Raw genomic sequence first — 18,516 nt, forward strand, 5'->3', positions numbered from 1 at the left:
CACAGACGCCATTTTGACTAGTCTTGTTTTGGCTGTGTAGAACCAAAAACCTTACTTGAGACAAGAGAGCCCTCCGATATTCTTTCTTGTGATCTCCAAGTTGACTCATTGATGTGTTCTTGGAGAATCTTTAACACACGAGGCCCTTCTGGGAAGATTTTGCTGAATGTTTTCTCTGTCTGTGGATAAAGGCTCTGATTGTGGTTCACTGGAATCCCAAAGCATTAGGAATGGCTTCGTAACAATCTCCAGACTGATGGATGACTTTGTTTCCCATCTGTTCCTGAATTTCTTTAAATTGGGAAATGACTTTTTTTTTTTTTTAATTTAAAGAGATTTTTTAATCAGTGGTCAGTGGACAGTGGTTATCTTAGCAAGATATCAAAATAAGTTTAATTTAAAATCTTAAACTGTGACAAAAAGCAGGTTAAACCAAAACAAATCCCTAAGATGGCACAGCAAAAAGTGCACAAAGCCCTAAAAAAATGAAAGCATGCTTGGTTTTCTTATACTACACGGTTAAATCAAGACTGTGGTGAAATGAATTTGGTCTGTTTCAGAATCTGTGTTAATTTAACTCCCTAAAACTCTCTACTTCTGAGAATTGAGTAGTTATAAAAACGGGATTTTTCTTTTAGGAAAACTTTGCCGGCTTTGGAAGCTGCACACAAACAGAAAGGGGGGGAAAAAAACAAACTGCACAAGGTTATAACGCTAAGACCAATCAATGTTACAGGAACACACACACTAATTAAGCTACTGTAGCAGGCATGATTAGTCTGGGACAACAAATTCTCACATGGACCACAACGCGATTTCCGTCTGGCATTAAATCCTCCAGAAAGAGGAGTGGGAGTCGCGGCTACAATTATATGCAGTTTTGAGCACCTTTTATCAATCTCCTGTGTCTCATTACAGAGAGCTGAGGTCAGAGAGCCTCTAAAGCTCACACACCAGAGAAAATCTGTTTAATGGAAATTGGTAAAATATGTGGATACAAAGTTACTAATTGAAGGGGTCATGGCCAAAGGCACAAACGCTGATAACGGAGACATTCAACGTTTTCACGGAGCGAGCAGAGCACATTCGGTTCCCACTGCTTTTACTCATTCATGGGAGTATTACAGAGGTAGAGAGCATGAATCAAATGGTACATACATTAAACAACAGTAGACACGCATTATACATGATGTTTTTTCAGCGCTCGCAGGCAGTTCTGTAAATCTGTCCGCGACATGAGAACGCTACAGTACTATTTTGGGGGGAGGTCCAGAAGACGTACAAACAGCAGCCTCCGCAAATTTCTGGGGGCTGATCTTTACTCGGCTAATGGAAACGTGGTCCTGATAGCGCGACGATCGACTGTGAGTGAGCTACTATGACGTCCTTTTGTTTGGAAGCGATCGTCTGCACCTTTTAAAAGTGTGAGCGTGTCATTCAGAGTGGTCGGGGGCTGCAGGTGTGTGATTCTAGTTGTAGCGCTTCAAGATGTTAGCGCAGTTTTCACCCTCTGAGCCTTTCCGCTTTTTTTTTTTTTTTTTGCTCCCAACTTACAAGTGGAAATTTTAATTTGTTGCAGCTGTTCTGTAGCACTCTCGTTTAGCTGGAACTTAAAAATGGATGGAGCTCCAGGCCGGTGGAGTCTGCTGAGCTTGTCATACGAACTACTGTTCAGTTGTGATCGGCATCATGAGGAGCGCTGTTGTGACGATGGGCTGAAGGCGGAGCTTCTTAAAGAGACAGAAACCCAGTTTCAGGTTTCCTTTATGCCTTGTTTTATATATACATCATTTTTATAACAACTGCAGGTAACATAGTTGCTTGGCCGTCCTACAAAAAGACTTTGTGCCCAAAATAAACGTAACACCGCCCCTTTAAGGCTCACCCTTTAGAAGGGTAGAAAACAAAGAGGGCCAAATAAAAAAAAAAAGTATTAAAAGTATAAAAACCCCAAAGCATAATTTGAATTTTTTGGAGTTGGTGTGTCACATAAATCCTCCCCCAAATTAATTGTCACTTGGCTGTGCTGAAAACGTAGCTTTCTGTTAAAAAATCTGAAACAAACTTTCAGAAAACTACAAAACAGCCGAAACGCTGAGTTCCTTTGAATCAAGACTATAAACCAAGCCTGTGTAGAGATGCTTTTGAACTATAAAATATTGAAACATTGACCAACATATTTGACCAAATGTGCTTGACAAAATGTAATGTTTGTTGTTGGCTTCTCAACTGTATATGTTGTTTTTATGACTTTTTATTTTCATGATTTTATGACGTAAAGCACTTTGAACTGCCTTCGTGCTGAAATATGCTTTACAAATAAACTTGATTGATTGATTTATTATTTAAAGATGTCCTTCAATGATGTAACACAAGTAACCAAGGGCTGAGCTGATTTAAATATACTGATAATCGCTCTAGTTCAAATAAAGTTTCTGTTGGGAATTCTTTCTATTTTTTGGAGGCACTGAAATGATTTCGGCAAGGGCAAACTTGAATCCCAGAGCCGTTCCATGCTATTTATTCCCCAGAGATTTGGATTAGTGAGATCCCGCTGTGCTCCGTTGTGACATTTCCTAAAACCCCACGCGGCTGCAAATTCATGCCGTCAGTATCACGCTTGCAAACCATTCAGGACGCAATAACTTCACGAGTTTTTAAAAAGTCCCCAAACTCAAGTCACTGGCCGCTCCTACAAAACCCTGAAAATGAAAAATATATGTATATTATTATCCTCCGATGCAGACTCCTCAAATTCCTGACATTGACAGGATTTGCGATGTTCCTCCCCAAGACTTTGTCCTTCCAGTAAATTCCTATTAACAGTTTGCCTAACAGTTGCTGTTTTTTTTGTTGCTTTTTTATTTGTTGATGTAAAACCCAATTACAAATGCATTTCTGTTTTGCAAATGGACATTTTCAGCAACCTCCCTAAACACTGGCTTATGAGTCAGACAATAAAATGTTATACGGGTTGTTTTTGACGAGGAGATTACAGCTGTCAGCGAGAACTGATGAACACGCCGACTGAATAACAACTAAAGCTATTTCAGAGACGGCACAAAACCCCCTGCTTTTGGACAACAAAAAAATGAATAAAAAAATCCTACGAAATGCTTGTTGTCAGCTTTTTGAGGACCATGTTAGTGTGGTGAGCAGTTCTGATCAAAACGTGCAAAAAGGTTATAGCTTTGGGGAATAATTTGAATCGTTATCCAGCAGAGAGACCCAATAAAGGCTTATTTTCCATGCGAAACGTCTCGGTTTTAAAGGAGTTTGTGGTGGTGTGCGTCACACAGAGTTCCCAAAACTTTTCAGGGGACAAACAGACGCACTAAATCACAGATCCCATACCACGTTTAAAATGTGGGCATGATACGTCCTTTGCGTTCACGTTCCAAACCAGGCTTTTTCCTGCCACCTCTTCCAAACCACCGGTTGGCATGGAGACTAGGCATGGGTCTAGTGAGTGTTACAGCGTCTGATAGGCCTCTCTTTGCTGCCGTTCTCTAACGTTCTTAACGCTCTTGACGTGGCAGTTTAGCGTCTCGTATTGCGCTGCTTTCATTTAACGTTACACGTCATTTTGTTTTTACTGGTCTTATTTGTGTTTTTGGTCGTCGTCTTGTGAATTTTCTGACTGCTACGAATGAGTTGCTTTTAATTTGCTTTAACATTTGTTCAGTGACAAAAATCTTTCATTGCTTGCGCTCTTTTCTTCCCACACCAATTGTGTCATCCAGCCTGGTTTGCAGCAGATCCTGTTGTTTTTACTCTAAATGGTGGATTTTTCTACGATGAGATTATGCCGCAGCAATAAATTTCAGGATTTAAATAAATAACAGAAAATTAGGGTGCTAATGTTGATTAAAAATTTAACATCAAGTAAAAGAGGCATCTTTGTCTCTATTAACCGTAAGGACGGGATGTCCAAAGTGTGGCCTGGGGGCCATTTGTGGCCCTGGGAGTGACTTTGTGCGGCCTCCGCAAAAAAATCAAAGATTCTGTGCTTTGAATGATTTCAGATTTGATCCGTCCAGCACAGACGGCTGAAGCAGATGCTAACTTTTCATTTTTAATCAGGCCACGCAACATAATTTTACTACAATGGAAAACGTTACTGTCTTTCATAACCAAGCTCTTATAATAAGTAGAACCACGTCTGTCCATAGATTTTTTTACCGAAAAGCCGACATTTCTACATCTGAATCAACTTTTATTTCATTTATTAAACTTGGCTCAATATAGAAATTGTTTTTGAAAGAAAGTGACGCATAACAGAATAAATTTGTTTCAAAAGAACTTGAAAACTAAACGAACATAGTTTAATAATAATAAAAGAAATTGGAAAATCCCTTTTAGGTTTTGGATCTACAGTGAATGACATTCCTTTTCTACAAAAAACAACAACAAAACCGACCACGTTATTGACTTGATTTTATTTATTTATTGTAGTTTTATATTTTATGGCCTTAAAGTACTTTTGACTGATCTATTTTAGCCATGTGATAAAAAGTTTGGACACCGCAGGTTTCAGGTCTAGTGTTAGTGTACAGCAAGGTGCCATTTTCTCAAAACCTCATATTTCTGTTAGGACCAGGAATAATCTCTAATATACTTTCTAAAAGATCAAATCTATCCTGTAACAGATTCACTTAAAACAATAACTTCTTATCCAATGATCCCCCTACTGCTAAATTTAGATGGACGTTTGACATATTGAAGCTAAAAACATTTTTGACTAAAATCGAATCTCCTAACTTTGTGAAAGACATTTTTCATATAAATTTTTATAGCATGTTTTTGCTAAATATCAGCAAATTAGTTGTAATTCTAACATGCCTTTTAAAGATGACTGAATTTGTCTCCCACAATGGCTGCTAAATAAAGGAAGGCGAAAGTGAAAATCAGTTTTATCACTTTTACTGGAGTCCAAAATCTTTCCCAACTTTTTCTTTTTTGTTTTTTCTTTTATTTTTTTTGAGTCTAAACATCAGATAAATTTTCATCGCCGGTACCAGGTACTGTCACTGGCACAGAACGGTCTTGGCACATTGGCAGAAACTTGGGAGAAAAATGCAAAACAGCACGACGCTCCACGGAGGCAAAAACCTAAACTCGCCAACAACGGGCTGCAGCTGCTGGAAATTTTTTATTTATTTTCCCCCCACTGATCGCCACACACCGCTGCCAGCCAGCAAAAAAAAACAAAAACAAAAAAAAAACAAGAAATTAAGGTCCAAGAAATGAGTGTATGTCACGTCAGAGCGTCCCCCTTCTTTTTTTTGTTTTTTTTTGTTGTGATTTTAAAAACTTCAGATAATCACCTCCTGTTGTTCGCTCCCCTCCGGGAATTCAAGTGCAAAGATTCTTGGCGGCTGGCGGAAAACTTTTGTTGCAGTCGGAGGAAAATCAAACGTTGCTTGTGCAAAGATTGATCAAGTAAATCCTCCGAAGATCACAGTAATTGTTCCAGTGATTAATTGGTTGTGTTTTAAATGGGCTTTTGTAGTTATGTGCTGAAAAACAAAAACAAACAAACAAAAAAAAGAATAAAAAAAAAAACCATTAACATGCACACAGCTGTGAGAATGATGACAGTCATGTTAGGATAAAAGAGAAAATGAGGCCTAAATGAAGAGAGGTGAGCCAATTGTCAGCTCATTGAAATTCATGCCTCTGGAGAGTCGGCCTCCGTGTTGCCCTTTAAAAGTTATCTGTGGAACAAAAACTAAGTCAACAAAAAATTAAATAGGTCATTTATGACCGTATTAAATCCGTGGTCATTATTTGCACTCCGAGTGATTAGAGTTTGTTACAGATGAAGATGATTGTTCAGCTTCAGGAAATGTGAATATTATTTGAGACCATTCACAGTAGTTATGAGAGGAAGGGTTATGTTACACAACCAAACGGTAGACTCCTAACGTGGTCGTGTGTCATAAAAGGTCGTTGCTAGAAAAAAAAAGAAGCAAAGTATATTAGTGGAAAGTTTAGCGGAAGCAAAAGGTGTGGTAGAAAAAGGGGCACAGAAACGTGCACAATCACAGTTTTGATAGAACTGTGAAGCAATCAGAAAATTAAAACAAAAATTTGAGAAACTGAAAATGTATACAAGAATGCCCAGACTAGGGCAGTAATTCTTTTTTAGAGGGGCACAACTAAAGGAAAAAATCTACTTCTGTTTATTTTGTATTTTTTTCTTTATGTATTCATTAAAAAAAGATGACTTTGTATGCCTTTTTATGACATGACCATGGTTTCTCTCTGGGGCTGTGGCCCCCTCTGTTTCCCCTCTTCGGGGCGCCACTGTTGTGAAGTACATTCAAAAGTTTGAGGGAGATTCACAACAGTGTGGGGACTACAGCTGTGAAAGCCGCCACTCACAGCTATGGGACATAGCCTATGACTCTTGCATTTCTTGCACTCCTGAATCAAAAACGTCAGGAAAACAAAAAAACAAAAACCAAACATGTTGGTCCAGGCTCTAAAGTCTTCTGTCCAGATGGCAGAAAGAAGAAATCTTAATTTCATTTAGAAACTGAGGTTCCTCATCCTGGAGGAAGAGTGTACAACCCACGGAGTGCAAGTTGAGCTATGAACTGGGGGAGTAATGTTTTTATAATCTGCTGTTATAGATCCACTGATTTATCAAATCCAAAGTTAGGGCTGGTTTTTTCCTCCCCAAATTTGACTTGTTTTATTTTCACATAAACAAGCAAACAGCGGCTCAGACAAGAAACTGTTTTGCCAGTTCGACAGGAAGTCATTCATAAAGGGTTATACACAGCAGTACAAATAAATAAATAAATGTAAAAGTAATTGCAGCTGGGGTTAGGAGATAGGGCATCAGTCTACATTAGCTGTCTCTAGATGAGGAAGAAATGGCTTCCAAGCACTTTGAAAAGTCCTCAAATATTTTTTATTTCGGGATGAGAGTCTTTCCATCTGTATTAATGACATCATGTCCATGATCCACATCTGAAAGGAGGATATCCATTCCTTTAAGAGACGCCTTCTGGCAATAACCATTCCCAGTGCCAAAGGTCTCGGCATTAAAACTGCAGCATGTTACTTTTATGAAGAAAATGTTTTTTATGTACTTGATAAAACTGCTATTATATCATGACAGCACAACATGAAACAGAAGAGATCGACTTCCTCCACCTCCTCTCTGAGCTACTATTGCCATGTGAGGAAATGCACCACTCCCGACCAAAAACAACCAATCAGAGCCAGGAGGCGGGTCTTAGTGCTGTCAATCAGTCTTGTGTACTCTCTGCTGAATGTGATAGTGGCAGAGAAACAACTTACCGTTACAAGAAAACCGTTTATCTGCCGTCATCGGTGACTATGCTAACTAGCCTAATTGTTCACTATAGTCTATGCTCGCTAAAGCTTATCACAGAGCAAGAGGGGCGGGGGAAGGGAGGATGAGCGGCGCCACAAGAGATTGTGATTGACAGCGCTAAGACTCGCCTCCTATCGGTTGTTTCTCGTTAGCCCTGGGAGAAGGTGGAAGAGCTCGGTTTTTCTCACAGATTACCTGTCTCGTACCGACCTCGACATAGTGACAGTTTCACCAAACGTGTAAAAAAAAAAAAAAAAAAAACATTAATAATAATCACATATACATACTGCAGTTTTAACACAGAAAGGTCCTTAAATGTCCATGATATGCCAAAAAATGGCTGATCCTGGATCAGGCTCAAATTACCTTTTATAAGCCATACCAGTGGTGCCACGCTGCACTAATGCTTGTACTGAGCGCATTAACTGTGCAGCACATGAGCATACTTTAAAATAGGCTTTTTTCAGCATAAAATTTGTTTTAGATTTTCTTGGTCTGTCCAAGAAAAAATATCCATGATAGTTTACTGCTGTGCACCTATGAGGGTTAATGAAATAACAAGAATCTGCTCAACATTTTAATTAAAAGTTTGGAAAAAAGTCAATTGCCGAAAAGCATCGCCGCTGTTGGCCGGAAAAAAAATATTTTCCTGATTAAAAGCATAGAAACAGCAAAGACTTTTTTTTTTTTCCATTTTCTGAGCAAAATGGAAAAAAAGAAGAAAAAAAAGACCAAACTGCCCCAAAGGAAAATTGTAAAAAAAAAAAAATAATTATAACAATCCAAATGGTAATAAACAAACCATTACAGGTGCACAGTCATATTAATTATTATAAAGCTCCAGAGGGAACTCTGATTAATTGCCTGGAGTCGTGCGGGGCGGTGTTTCTGGGGCCTGAAAAGTTTCAGACTGCAGTGGTGCTTGGAAGCCGGCGAACAGGCACTTTCCATATTTCCGTATAAATTTGACCTGTCCACGTCTCGCGCTCCCTCCGGCGCCGCTAACTGCAGAGCATATGGCACGACATGCTGTTTTGGTGCAGCAGTTCCACTTGGTTTATTTGCTGCCCTTCTGTTGACGTCGGAAAAAAAGAAAACCTCACATTCGAGTTTTCTTCCGTCCCGTGTCTGTTTTTTTTTTTTTCCTTCTTTATTTTAAAGATTCAAGAATCAAGCTGGCTTTCTTCAACCCAGCACAGGCAAACAAAAAAAAAAGTCCATTATTTTACTTCCTGCTCCGCATAGTTCAATTTATAGAGCTTTTTACAAGGAATGAACAAACATCAGATGATTTTTTTTCAACACTTAAGGAGGGCTGGATGATAAATCAATAACAATATGTATCGCAATAGGCAAGTGATCAACAGATAAAACACCCGACAGAAAATTCAACATTCGCCAAACTCTGATCTAGAACTCTGCACAGCATTCTGGGAGTTGTGGGCAGAGGAAAGGCTTTAGCTGCTCAACCTGTCAGGACCGGCTTTGCAAGGTTGGTGACTTCAGCTAACTCACTCTTTGGTTACCTAGCAACGTCCGATCGAGTCGGTAAATAATTACATCTTTAATGCAAAGTTGCAGTAAACGTTGCATTTAACGTGCATTAAAAGTGTCAACTTTGCATTATTCGATAAGTAGTAGATAAAGATAAAAGTGTCTTTATCTACCATATGACACTTCATGACAACAGTCAAACATTTACAGGTGTTACGTTGATGACACTGTCATGTCAGCCCTATATGCACACCCAACCCAAATAAAGTGTTACCGTTTATAAAAAACTAATCAATAATTATCGATATTGACTGATGCGATTTTCAACCTGTATCGTAACTTGAGTTATGAATAAATGTGTTGGTATGTTAATTAAAAATCCCATTAAAATGCATACAAGCGGTCGCCACTTGCCACAGCATTAAAAAAAAAGTTTATGAATACCACTCCGATTTTAAAAAGGTTCGCGTTCTGCGTGTTCATTTTCATATTTCCACCGTTTTACTTTTAAAAAGAAGAAAAACAAATGAAGGTGGGATACATGGAGTCTGTCACAAATGCCTGTCGTTTGGTGATCATTTCCAGAACAATAAAGCCAGGCCGGCTCCGTATTGATGTGAGCAACGTTACAGAGCGTGCCGCGCATGAGGAAGCCAAGGATCCGGTGCGATCGTGAGCTGTGACGTACCGTACACATGGAGGACGTAGTCGTCGTAGGCCTCGCCGACGGCGTTCGACGCCACGCAGCGATAGGTGCCGTTGTACGACTTGTTCAGGTTCTCGATGTAGAGATCGGAGCCGGTGACCACGGCGTGCGGCGGCACGTCTTCGTCCACCCTGAGCCAGTTGATCTGATGGGGGCTTGAAAGCACAAATGCCACACGCATCACTCAGACGCTGTCTGTCCCATGCTAGAAATCCGAAATAAAGGTCAGATCTGAAATCGACGGCGTAGGGCGGGGTGCCTAATGGTGTACGGCATGCTAACAACTGGTTTAATGGTACAATGAAATGGAAAGGTTAAGAGGATGTTTGGAGAGGGATGGCTACGCCGAGTAAACAGCAATCTCCAGTGCTTAAGTTCATCGGCGTGCGTGTGTGAAAAACTACTCACTGTGGCTTCCCCTCAGCGATACATGTCAAATCAAGATTGTCGCCCTCTCTTGTTAACCCATCAGGATATGTCACCACGATCTTCACCTCGGGTTTATCTGAAAAAAAAACCCAACAAAAAAACATTTTTATTTTCTCCTCACTTCCAAGTGAAATTCACACCAAAATGAAACAAAAAAAGGGTAACTCAGCTACGAGTGAACCACAGACAATGATAAAATTATTGTTCTATGTTCTCATTACACATCCAGTCAGTTTGCCCTACCTTACAGCAAAATGTGTGTGTGTGTGTGTTTTTTCCCCCCCCGGCTCTCTTATCTCTAGACGCAAAAGATTACTAAAATGTCAAGCGGTTACAGTCAACCTTTCTCTTTTTCCTTAAAAGGTCAGACAAAACAGCTATCTACCTTTAAAAAAAAAAAAAAATTAATATTCGACAGAGACTACAAAAGACTAGCCTAACCTTTCTTTGATGCTTAACAGTGGTAGGCAGCTTGTATTACCTCTTTAATCAATGAGTCAGACAAAAACGTAAAAATCATCAAAAAGCAATTTTGTTTTTACCTGAAATTAATGTATGCTATTAGACAAGGCAGCAGCTTACATAAAAACTGATTTTTTATTATATTCCAAAGATTTAATTAAAGCTATGATTTAATGGTAAGAGCATATGCTGAGCTTTTAAGGGCACATTATGAGTATTAAGAAGGAACTGCACTTTATGCTTAAATTTAGACATTACAATGGAGCTCAGCTTTTTACACTAGGGACAGGCAAGATTATGAAAAAAAAAGGTTGTCATAACAATTTCTGGTACTTCCTGTGATTACTGGAGGTAATCACAAAAAACAACTTTAAAACAATGAGCGTTTTACAAATACATCTGTGAGAAAAAAAATCCTCAATGCATATAATACAGGAAGTGGTGAACAGCAAACAAATTATCCAATAAAGTCATATTTCTAAATATTTGATGATAACCTCTGGAATGTTACAGTAGAAGTAGTAACAACCAATCAAACTTTCAGGTTTTGGAGTTTAAGAGCATCACCAGTCTGTTATCATGACGATGAACCACAAATCATACAATTATCATATATCCTTAATGTATATCAACCACAAATTCAATTGTCTAACTATCCTAACAAGGTAAGGCGCGTGTCTTTTTGTATTTTTTTTTAAACATTCTTCCAACACATTTGTGAGGTCAGACACTAATGTTGGACGAGAAGGTCTCTCCTCTACTTGATTTCTATGGTGTTCAATCTGGTTGAGAGCAGAACAGTCAAGTCGATCCACACCAATCTTGCTCATAAATGTCCTTGAATGCTCAATAAAATCTCCCTTCCTGAACCTCTCTATGCAGGTCTGTAGGCACTCTCTACAAAAAGTCGATTACCTCTGTGCAACTGAGGATGCCCTGATCCAACTGTGTGACCTCGTGTGGCTCACCACTTCGTTGCCGTCATTCCCAATTGCTTCCACTTTGCTAAAGTAGCAACAACAGTCGAGCAACCGTGGGATATGTTGTAGCCAGAAGGTTTCCACCCTGGATTAATTGCCCAGGATGCATCTCATCACTATGCTGGAATGTCCTCAGTTAAACTTTTCTAGGAGCTACATTTTACCGACATGTGGCCAGGGAAATGTTTGAAATAGCCGAATTCAATAATTTGGACCGATGACCAAGTACTTTTGGAGAAATAGTGTACGTCAAATATGTTTCAAGTACACAATGTGATCAAATATTTGCTTACGACATGTCAAAGATTTCGATAAATAAAAATGTATTTGTTCCGATCTTTTCATTCTGTCCAAGCTGTTATTGATGTTTGGAACAAGTTTTGAATTCATTATTTGGGTGTCGGGCTCTTGCCATTTAATGAATCCACTGTCTACATATTGAAAATGCTTTATTTTGGTCTATGCATTACCTCACTCGTTAAAAGTCATGGGTTCTTTTTCGCATCATCGATGAGTCGGCAGACAAAGCACTTAGTAGATCTCTGTAGTTTTTGCTTTTTCTTCCTCAGACTGAGCATTAAGACTTCAGATAATTTTATTTACCAGAACCATAATGCAGAGGGTGACCATTCAATCTGAACTGATTATTTTCTATTTGAAAAACCTTCTGTATGCAGGCTGACACAAGTTAGACCAATTCTGCCTTTTTACAACGTATTTGATTGGTCTGCGGTAAAAAGATTAGTCCATAATTAACATGTTAAAGATTTGCATACATTAACGGAGTCACAGCTTCAGCCTATCACGTTTTGGTGACAATAATGTAGAGTTACTGTTGTGGCCTAAAAATAGAAAAGCTATACTGTATAGCTGTTTCTTGCTTGCTTGTCAAAGACAAAAATGATTATAAATCATAATTATTCTGTGCAGTTTTGCTTAAAAGTTTACATACAATGTACAGGAAGCCCTGAATTTATAGTTGATCTTCACCAAACATGGAGAATAATATCATACACTGACAAAAACAAATGTACACTTCAAAGCAAATTTATGTTGCCATCAATAATTCTGAATTCTCGGCAGAAATTAAAGAATAAACTAAAAAATACTACGTTTTCTGGTAAAGACTCTGTTTTTCAACATAGTTCACAAAATTTTCAGCGAGGTTGAGGTCATCGTTTATGGAGGACGAATCAATAAGCTTAACGTTAGATTGCTTAGTCCGTTCAAAATCAATTCTTACGTGTATTTGGGATCGTTCTACCTGAAATGTCTCTCTTCAAAACGGTTGACGTTGCATTAAACCTTAAGCAAAACAAACCAGCTAAGTCTATGAATTCTTTGACGAAGAATAGTAAATTACCCAAAATTATGTAATAAAACTTTAATAATCAAGTGCAAAGGCTGACCTACTAGGAAAACTGTAACAAAACATATACTAAATACAGAAATAAAAAGAACTAGGCGCACATGAGAAAGTTTAACAAGTTTAGGGCAGAGATGTAAGTGAGTGGATTTTCAAAGTAGAATTAAAAACTGCCATTGAAAGAGCTAATTAGGTCAGGAAAACATCATCCAGTAAGACAAAAACAAAACTGTGACAAGTACAGAGCCTTGTGGTACACCCCAGAGGAGACTAACCATCTGAGGGACTTTAAACCAAATATTGAAAAGGTTGCATCTATATACATGTAGACAGATTGTAGATGTATACTTTATTTTCTCCATAAGGGGAATTTGTCTTGGACATATTCCCCTTATGGAGACAATAAAGTATACATCTGTCATATTTACATATTTGAATACATTTTAATGAAATAAGATCAGTATTAAATGCAAACTTGGCAACCCAGTTGGTATTATTGTACAAATTAATTAAAGTAGTGTGCAGTCTGTTCATTAACCTGGAGAAAATATGTTTGAATTGATCAATATTAAGTCTACACTGTAAAAAAAAACAAAAAACATCTGTAATTTATGGTAAAATGCCGGCAGCTGTGGTTTACCGTATAAATACGGTAAAATCCGTATTTATATGGTAAAATTCTGACAAACACAGCTGTTGGTATTTTACCTTAAATTAGAGACTTTAAAAAAAAAAAAAATTACAGTGAGTGTAGAGTCAGTAAGGACAAAGGTTAAATGAACTATCTGAACACACACGAAGATATTTTTGGCACAAAATGACCCTATCTCAAATATCTCTGTGCTGCTTTTGCCGCTTTAGTTGTTAAACCTTTCTTTTGTTTCACAGCTTCTGTTTTCCAATACTTTTAGATTAAACCTTTAGAGCACAGAAACACCCAGGGCTTTGTCCATTACCGAACGCCAGCCCTCTAGAGTTCAAGCATAAGGCCGTACTTGGCCTCAGTTTGGTTCTGGGCCTTTAAAAAGAAAAAGGAGAAGAAGAAGAAAAAAAACATGCGTTTCTGGGTCACTTACAGAGCACTTCCAAGTGTCTTTGAGCCAGAAGGTCCTTTACAGCTGGATGGTCAACGATGCAGTCCACCGGCACTCCATCATCCTCCTTGGTGACAGAAAACCTCACCCGACTGGTGACGGTAAACATCCTGTCATACGTCTCCTCCACTGTTGTTTCAGCTGGAAAAAGCCGCCGCACACAGAAGAGGAAATAAAAGTGACTGGCCGAAAAAAAAAAAAAAGTTCAAAATCAAATCTCCAATCCCCCCAGCAGCAGCAGCGGTAGCAGCAGCTGGTAATGGGCAAATAGTCATAGCTATTAAGAGCATATTACCTGTCAAAGTGAAGTACTTTAAGTTGGCATTTACATTTAATTTATGATTCGGTAGCCCGAACGAGACTTCTGAGGATTCAGACGAGCCCCGAGGCCTTCGATTCTGACGCGGGTCATATCGGGTCCGATAATGAACGCTGGAGGCTGCAGCATTGTTGGGGCTAGCCCCGCAGTAATCTGCTGCCCACTAGGCCCGAGGCTGTCAGAGGGGCATTCATTTAGAGAGCATTACAACGCCAGAGGGGCATCGCATTAGCCGCGGTGCTGAGTGTGATGGTTTACCCACACTTAATGAAGTGAGGAAATAATTACAGCCCGACGTTGACCCCGCAGCACACTTCCATTTCAGCCTCGTCACAGGGGAGAGCCCGGCCGGGACCTACGGAGGGCGAGGGGAGTTGGGGGGAAATAAAAACCCCGTCTTGTTCCACAGCCGATGATCGCCAACACACACATATGTGGCCCCTTTGACGGATATTAACCCCCGCGTAACATACATCCGGGCCCGTGGAGGAACCTGCCCGGCATAAAATTTAAAGCGCCGGGATCAGCGAGAGGCCACCGCGCTCGTAGGCATTAAATTTGACGACTCTGCCGACTGCAGGCGAGCGAACACGCCGTTTGGAAAGCACACTTGGCGGAGTAATAACTGTAAACAAATCTCTTATGTTTCCAAAAATGTAAAAAAAAAATATGAACTAAGGCATTACAGAATCATGAAGCACATACTCTACCGCAGTCATAAACTGTTCATGTTATTTCATGTTTTATTGCTCTGGTTGTTAAACGTAGCAGTCTGAATGGGAGCATTACTTAAGAAAACTACTTTGACCAGGCTGCAATCAGCACAGCTAATAACACTGAGTGAGAACACACACAGAACGCTGCTGTCTCACATTTTACCACCCATTTCTCACATCTTGTCAGTTTTTTTTTTTATTTTACAGCGATTGAATCTGATACAACAGCAGAAAGTAACTACTGATTATTATTCTTACATTCGAGTTTTAATACACATACCTGGCAGACAGGGGCAGCATTATGTAAAATCAACTTATTTTGAGCTTTTCATCATCTTATAATGTTATTCTCTCATCAAAAACATACCAGTGTTGCCTCGATTCTTTCATGCATGTTTGAGAAATCCTTGAATCTCCCGTGGCAACCATGCAGCTGCGCAAAACGCCCAGGTGGGCCTAGCCCCGCCTTTGAGGAGGAAGCACCTCGTGGGAGCTGCAGTTTCCAAGTTCTGAGCTTCCGCCTCACTCAGCTCCTGCAGACTAGCCAGAAGCAATTAGCAAACACCTGGTGGAACTGTGTTTGCTATCTGCTGAGCTCATTATACAAGCTCCTTCTCAGTGAAACACTGGTAGAGGGTTAACCAGTGTTAACTTCAGAATCTCCGCCTCTTTCTGAAGGTGGAGATTCAGAAAAAGCAGGAGTTTCTTAAAGAGACAGAGGCCCAATTTCAAGGTGCTAAATTACAAGTCAAATTTCCTTTCAAGTCATATTTGATATATACAACATTTTTATAGCAATTGGAAGTAACATAGTTAGTTGATTGTGCTAAAAGGCTGGAAAATACATAGTACTCCCCCTTTAAATAAATCCAGCCCAACCAACTGCCTTTAGATGTCATTTATCTAGTAAAGAGAAGGAAAACTGTGCACTCCACAAATCTAGATTTAACAGGCGAGTGGGAAGTAGAAAGTTATTGGAGAAAGTCCTATGAAGTGCAGCTTACAGCTTAGCGCTGGCTAGATAGAGGTCACAGCAAACACGTGGAAAAGTGTTTTCTGATCAGATGCAAACAAAATGGAAATTTGTGGCTTACATGCAAACAGATCAAAGCCGATCGGAAGCTAGATGGGGATAAATGTAGGGCAATGCTGGAAGAAAAACCCATTAGATGCTGCAAAAGACAACGACCTAAACAGTGACCCCCCCCCCAAAGACTTGCAGCTGCTGTAACGACAAACGCTGGTTCCACAAACTACGGGGTGCTGTTTTTCCTTCTTCTCTCGATTCTTTTTTGACCATGGCAATTGCAAAGAGGGAAAACTTCGGAAGTCCCCAATCCTCAAGCCAGTCATCTTCTATCAATTAACGGCATCGCCCCGAACCCCGAACGAAGGAGAAGCGGTGCGGATCGGGTCAGAGAAGGACTCAGATCTGAATGCAGAAGGAGAGTTTGGAGTTGCAGCAGAGATGTCAAATCAAACGCTCTCGTGAGCATCGAGCACTGATCAATCCCAGAGCAATCAAGCATGGCCGTCTTCTCAGGGTGACATTTTCTTTCACTCAAGACTCTAACCCGAGTCGTCTGGCTGCCAACGAGCTGCCGGGGCCCCGTCCGTGATCGAGCTGTCTGGAGACGACTGAGACAAGCGCGACTCCAGCGCCGGTAAAGCCGCCGAAAATAAATACAATACCAGAATTAAACTCGCCACACCCACCGAGAGGAAATGAGGGAATATGAGTCGCATCAGTAGAGCCGGAGTTTTAAAGGAAGGTTGTAAAGTGAACTAATGCTAAACTTGAGAAAACTGGCTCTAGTAGAGACAAAAGACCCACAGAGGTCAAACAGCATATTTTAAGAGCATAAGTATAATACAATAAGGTGCACACTTTATAAATATTAGATGTGAAAGAACATGTTGGAGGAATAAATACTTTCCAGCAGCACTGCAAAAACATAAAATCTATTTTTGGTGTAGTTTCTTGTGTAAATATCTTGGTACACTTGAAAAATACAAAACTAACTTACAAATAACTTTTCAGAAAGATACAGGAGCTTGTTATAAGCCAGTAATTCCTTAATATTGACAAACAAAAGAACCAATTCCATTGGCAGATTATTTCACATGTAACATGGGCAAAATGTCTTGTTATAATTCAATGGATCAAGTACATTTTTATTAACTATCGACTTGAAACAAGCTCCCACGTCTCGCTGAAAAGTTTCCCGTCAGTTAGTTTTGTCTTATTTCAAGTGTAGTAAGTAGTTTGAAGTAGAAAATAGGCACACAAAAAAAATACTTGGTAAGATTTGGTGTTTTTGCAGTAAGATCAACAATGCAATCAGCATAGTGAAAAGAGACATAAAAGAGAACGGGAGATCCAATCAGAAGAATGAAAATGTGAAAACAGTTTCAGGTTACGACGGTAAAACAAGCAACACAAATGAGAACAGTATGGGTGCATCTCAACAAATTGGATGGATTATTTTTAAAGTTAATTTCAGTAATTTGATTCAAAACATACGCAATCAAACTTGGTTGTGTTGCTTATATAAAAAGACATATACAGCACTTTTGCCTTTACTAAATCAAATCAAGCATTTGCATTTTACCTAAATTAGGATAAACAAAATTGTTTCACAGTTTTGATCTGCACTGTTCATTTTTAAGAGCTTATTTTCATGTCTTTGGTGCTGGGTGAGGTTGCCGGATTCAAACATTTTTTGGGTATTCTTCCACAAGATTCCCACAATACGTTTTGTAAGAATTCGTCCCATTCCTCTTGTAACTCAGTCAGGTTTTGCAATGGCAACTCCTACATACCGATAGATGATAAAGCCAAAGGCTGTGAATGAAACTAACAACAGTTTAAAAAAAAACGACCTGGGCTTTGACAAATTGCTTAAACGGTTAACAGTGTTGGTGAACTTTTGTCTTTATTTAAGCTTCCTCCAAAATTCTTATTATTCTGGAATCATTTATTTGTAATTCTACAACAGATAAAGTGTAATTTAGTATCAGTTAAACAAAAAAAAAAAAAAGGTTTTGTCTTTTTATGTCGACTTTAAACCACTTCTACCTAAAAAGTACCTAAATATTGCAGCAATATCAAAATAATATTAATAATACTATGGTTCAAATTGGAAAAAAAGAGGATGAGACATCACTCCAATGAGGTACACCATAAGCAATGGAGATGTTTCATATGAATGATGCAACATTAAGCGCCACAAAACACACAAAAATTTTTATGTCAAAAAATAATAATAATAATTTGATTATACGCCAAAATCTATACCAGGATAAGAAACAATTTGACAAAAGCTCAGCAAGGCTGCAAGATGTTCTCAGGTTAACATTCAGTGACTGATTGGATCCCAGAGAGGTCTTCCTCAGTAAGTTTAAATGTCAGCAAGCTCATTTAAGACGAGGGGGGCGGGTCAACCTGAGGTTTGGTGTATTTACTCCAAAATGTGATTCCACAAGGTCAAATACGAAACCACACTCCAATCCTTTGAATTAAAAATGAGTCAGAACATTTTTAATCAAGGTTCTTTTTCTTTTCTTTCTTTCCTTTTGATAACTTGAGGATTTTTACT

The 18,516-nt window shown here is 39.1% G+C and overlaps 1 protein-coding gene across 3 annotated transcripts in view; it reads right to left on the reverse strand.

Annotated features, from left to right (window-relative positions):
• The window catches only part of cadm1b (cell adhesion molecule 1b), a 254,707-nt gene that overhangs the window by 26,429 nt on the left and 209,762 nt on the right, over positions 1 to 18,516 (reverse strand). For all 3 annotated transcript variants that reach the window (XM_032545059.1, XM_032545058.1, XM_032545057.1), the window contains 3 exons: positions 13,865 to 14,023; positions 9,960 to 10,056; positions 9,534 to 9,706 (listed from right to left, as the gene is read on the reverse strand). In XM_032545059.1, the coding sequence (XP_032400950.1) occupies positions 9,534 to 9,706; positions 9,960 to 10,056; positions 13,865 to 14,023 (429 nt within the window). The remainder of the gene's footprint in view (positions 1 to 9,533; positions 9,707 to 9,959; positions 10,057 to 13,864; positions 14,024 to 18,516) is intronic.

This window comes from Xiphophorus hellerii, chromosome 18 (genome assembly GCF_003331165.1).
Source record: "Xiphophorus hellerii strain 12219 chromosome 18, Xiphophorus_hellerii-4.1, whole genome shotgun sequence".
NCBI classification, from domain to species: Eukaryota; Metazoa; Chordata; class Actinopteri; order Cyprinodontiformes; family Poeciliidae; genus Xiphophorus; species Xiphophorus hellerii.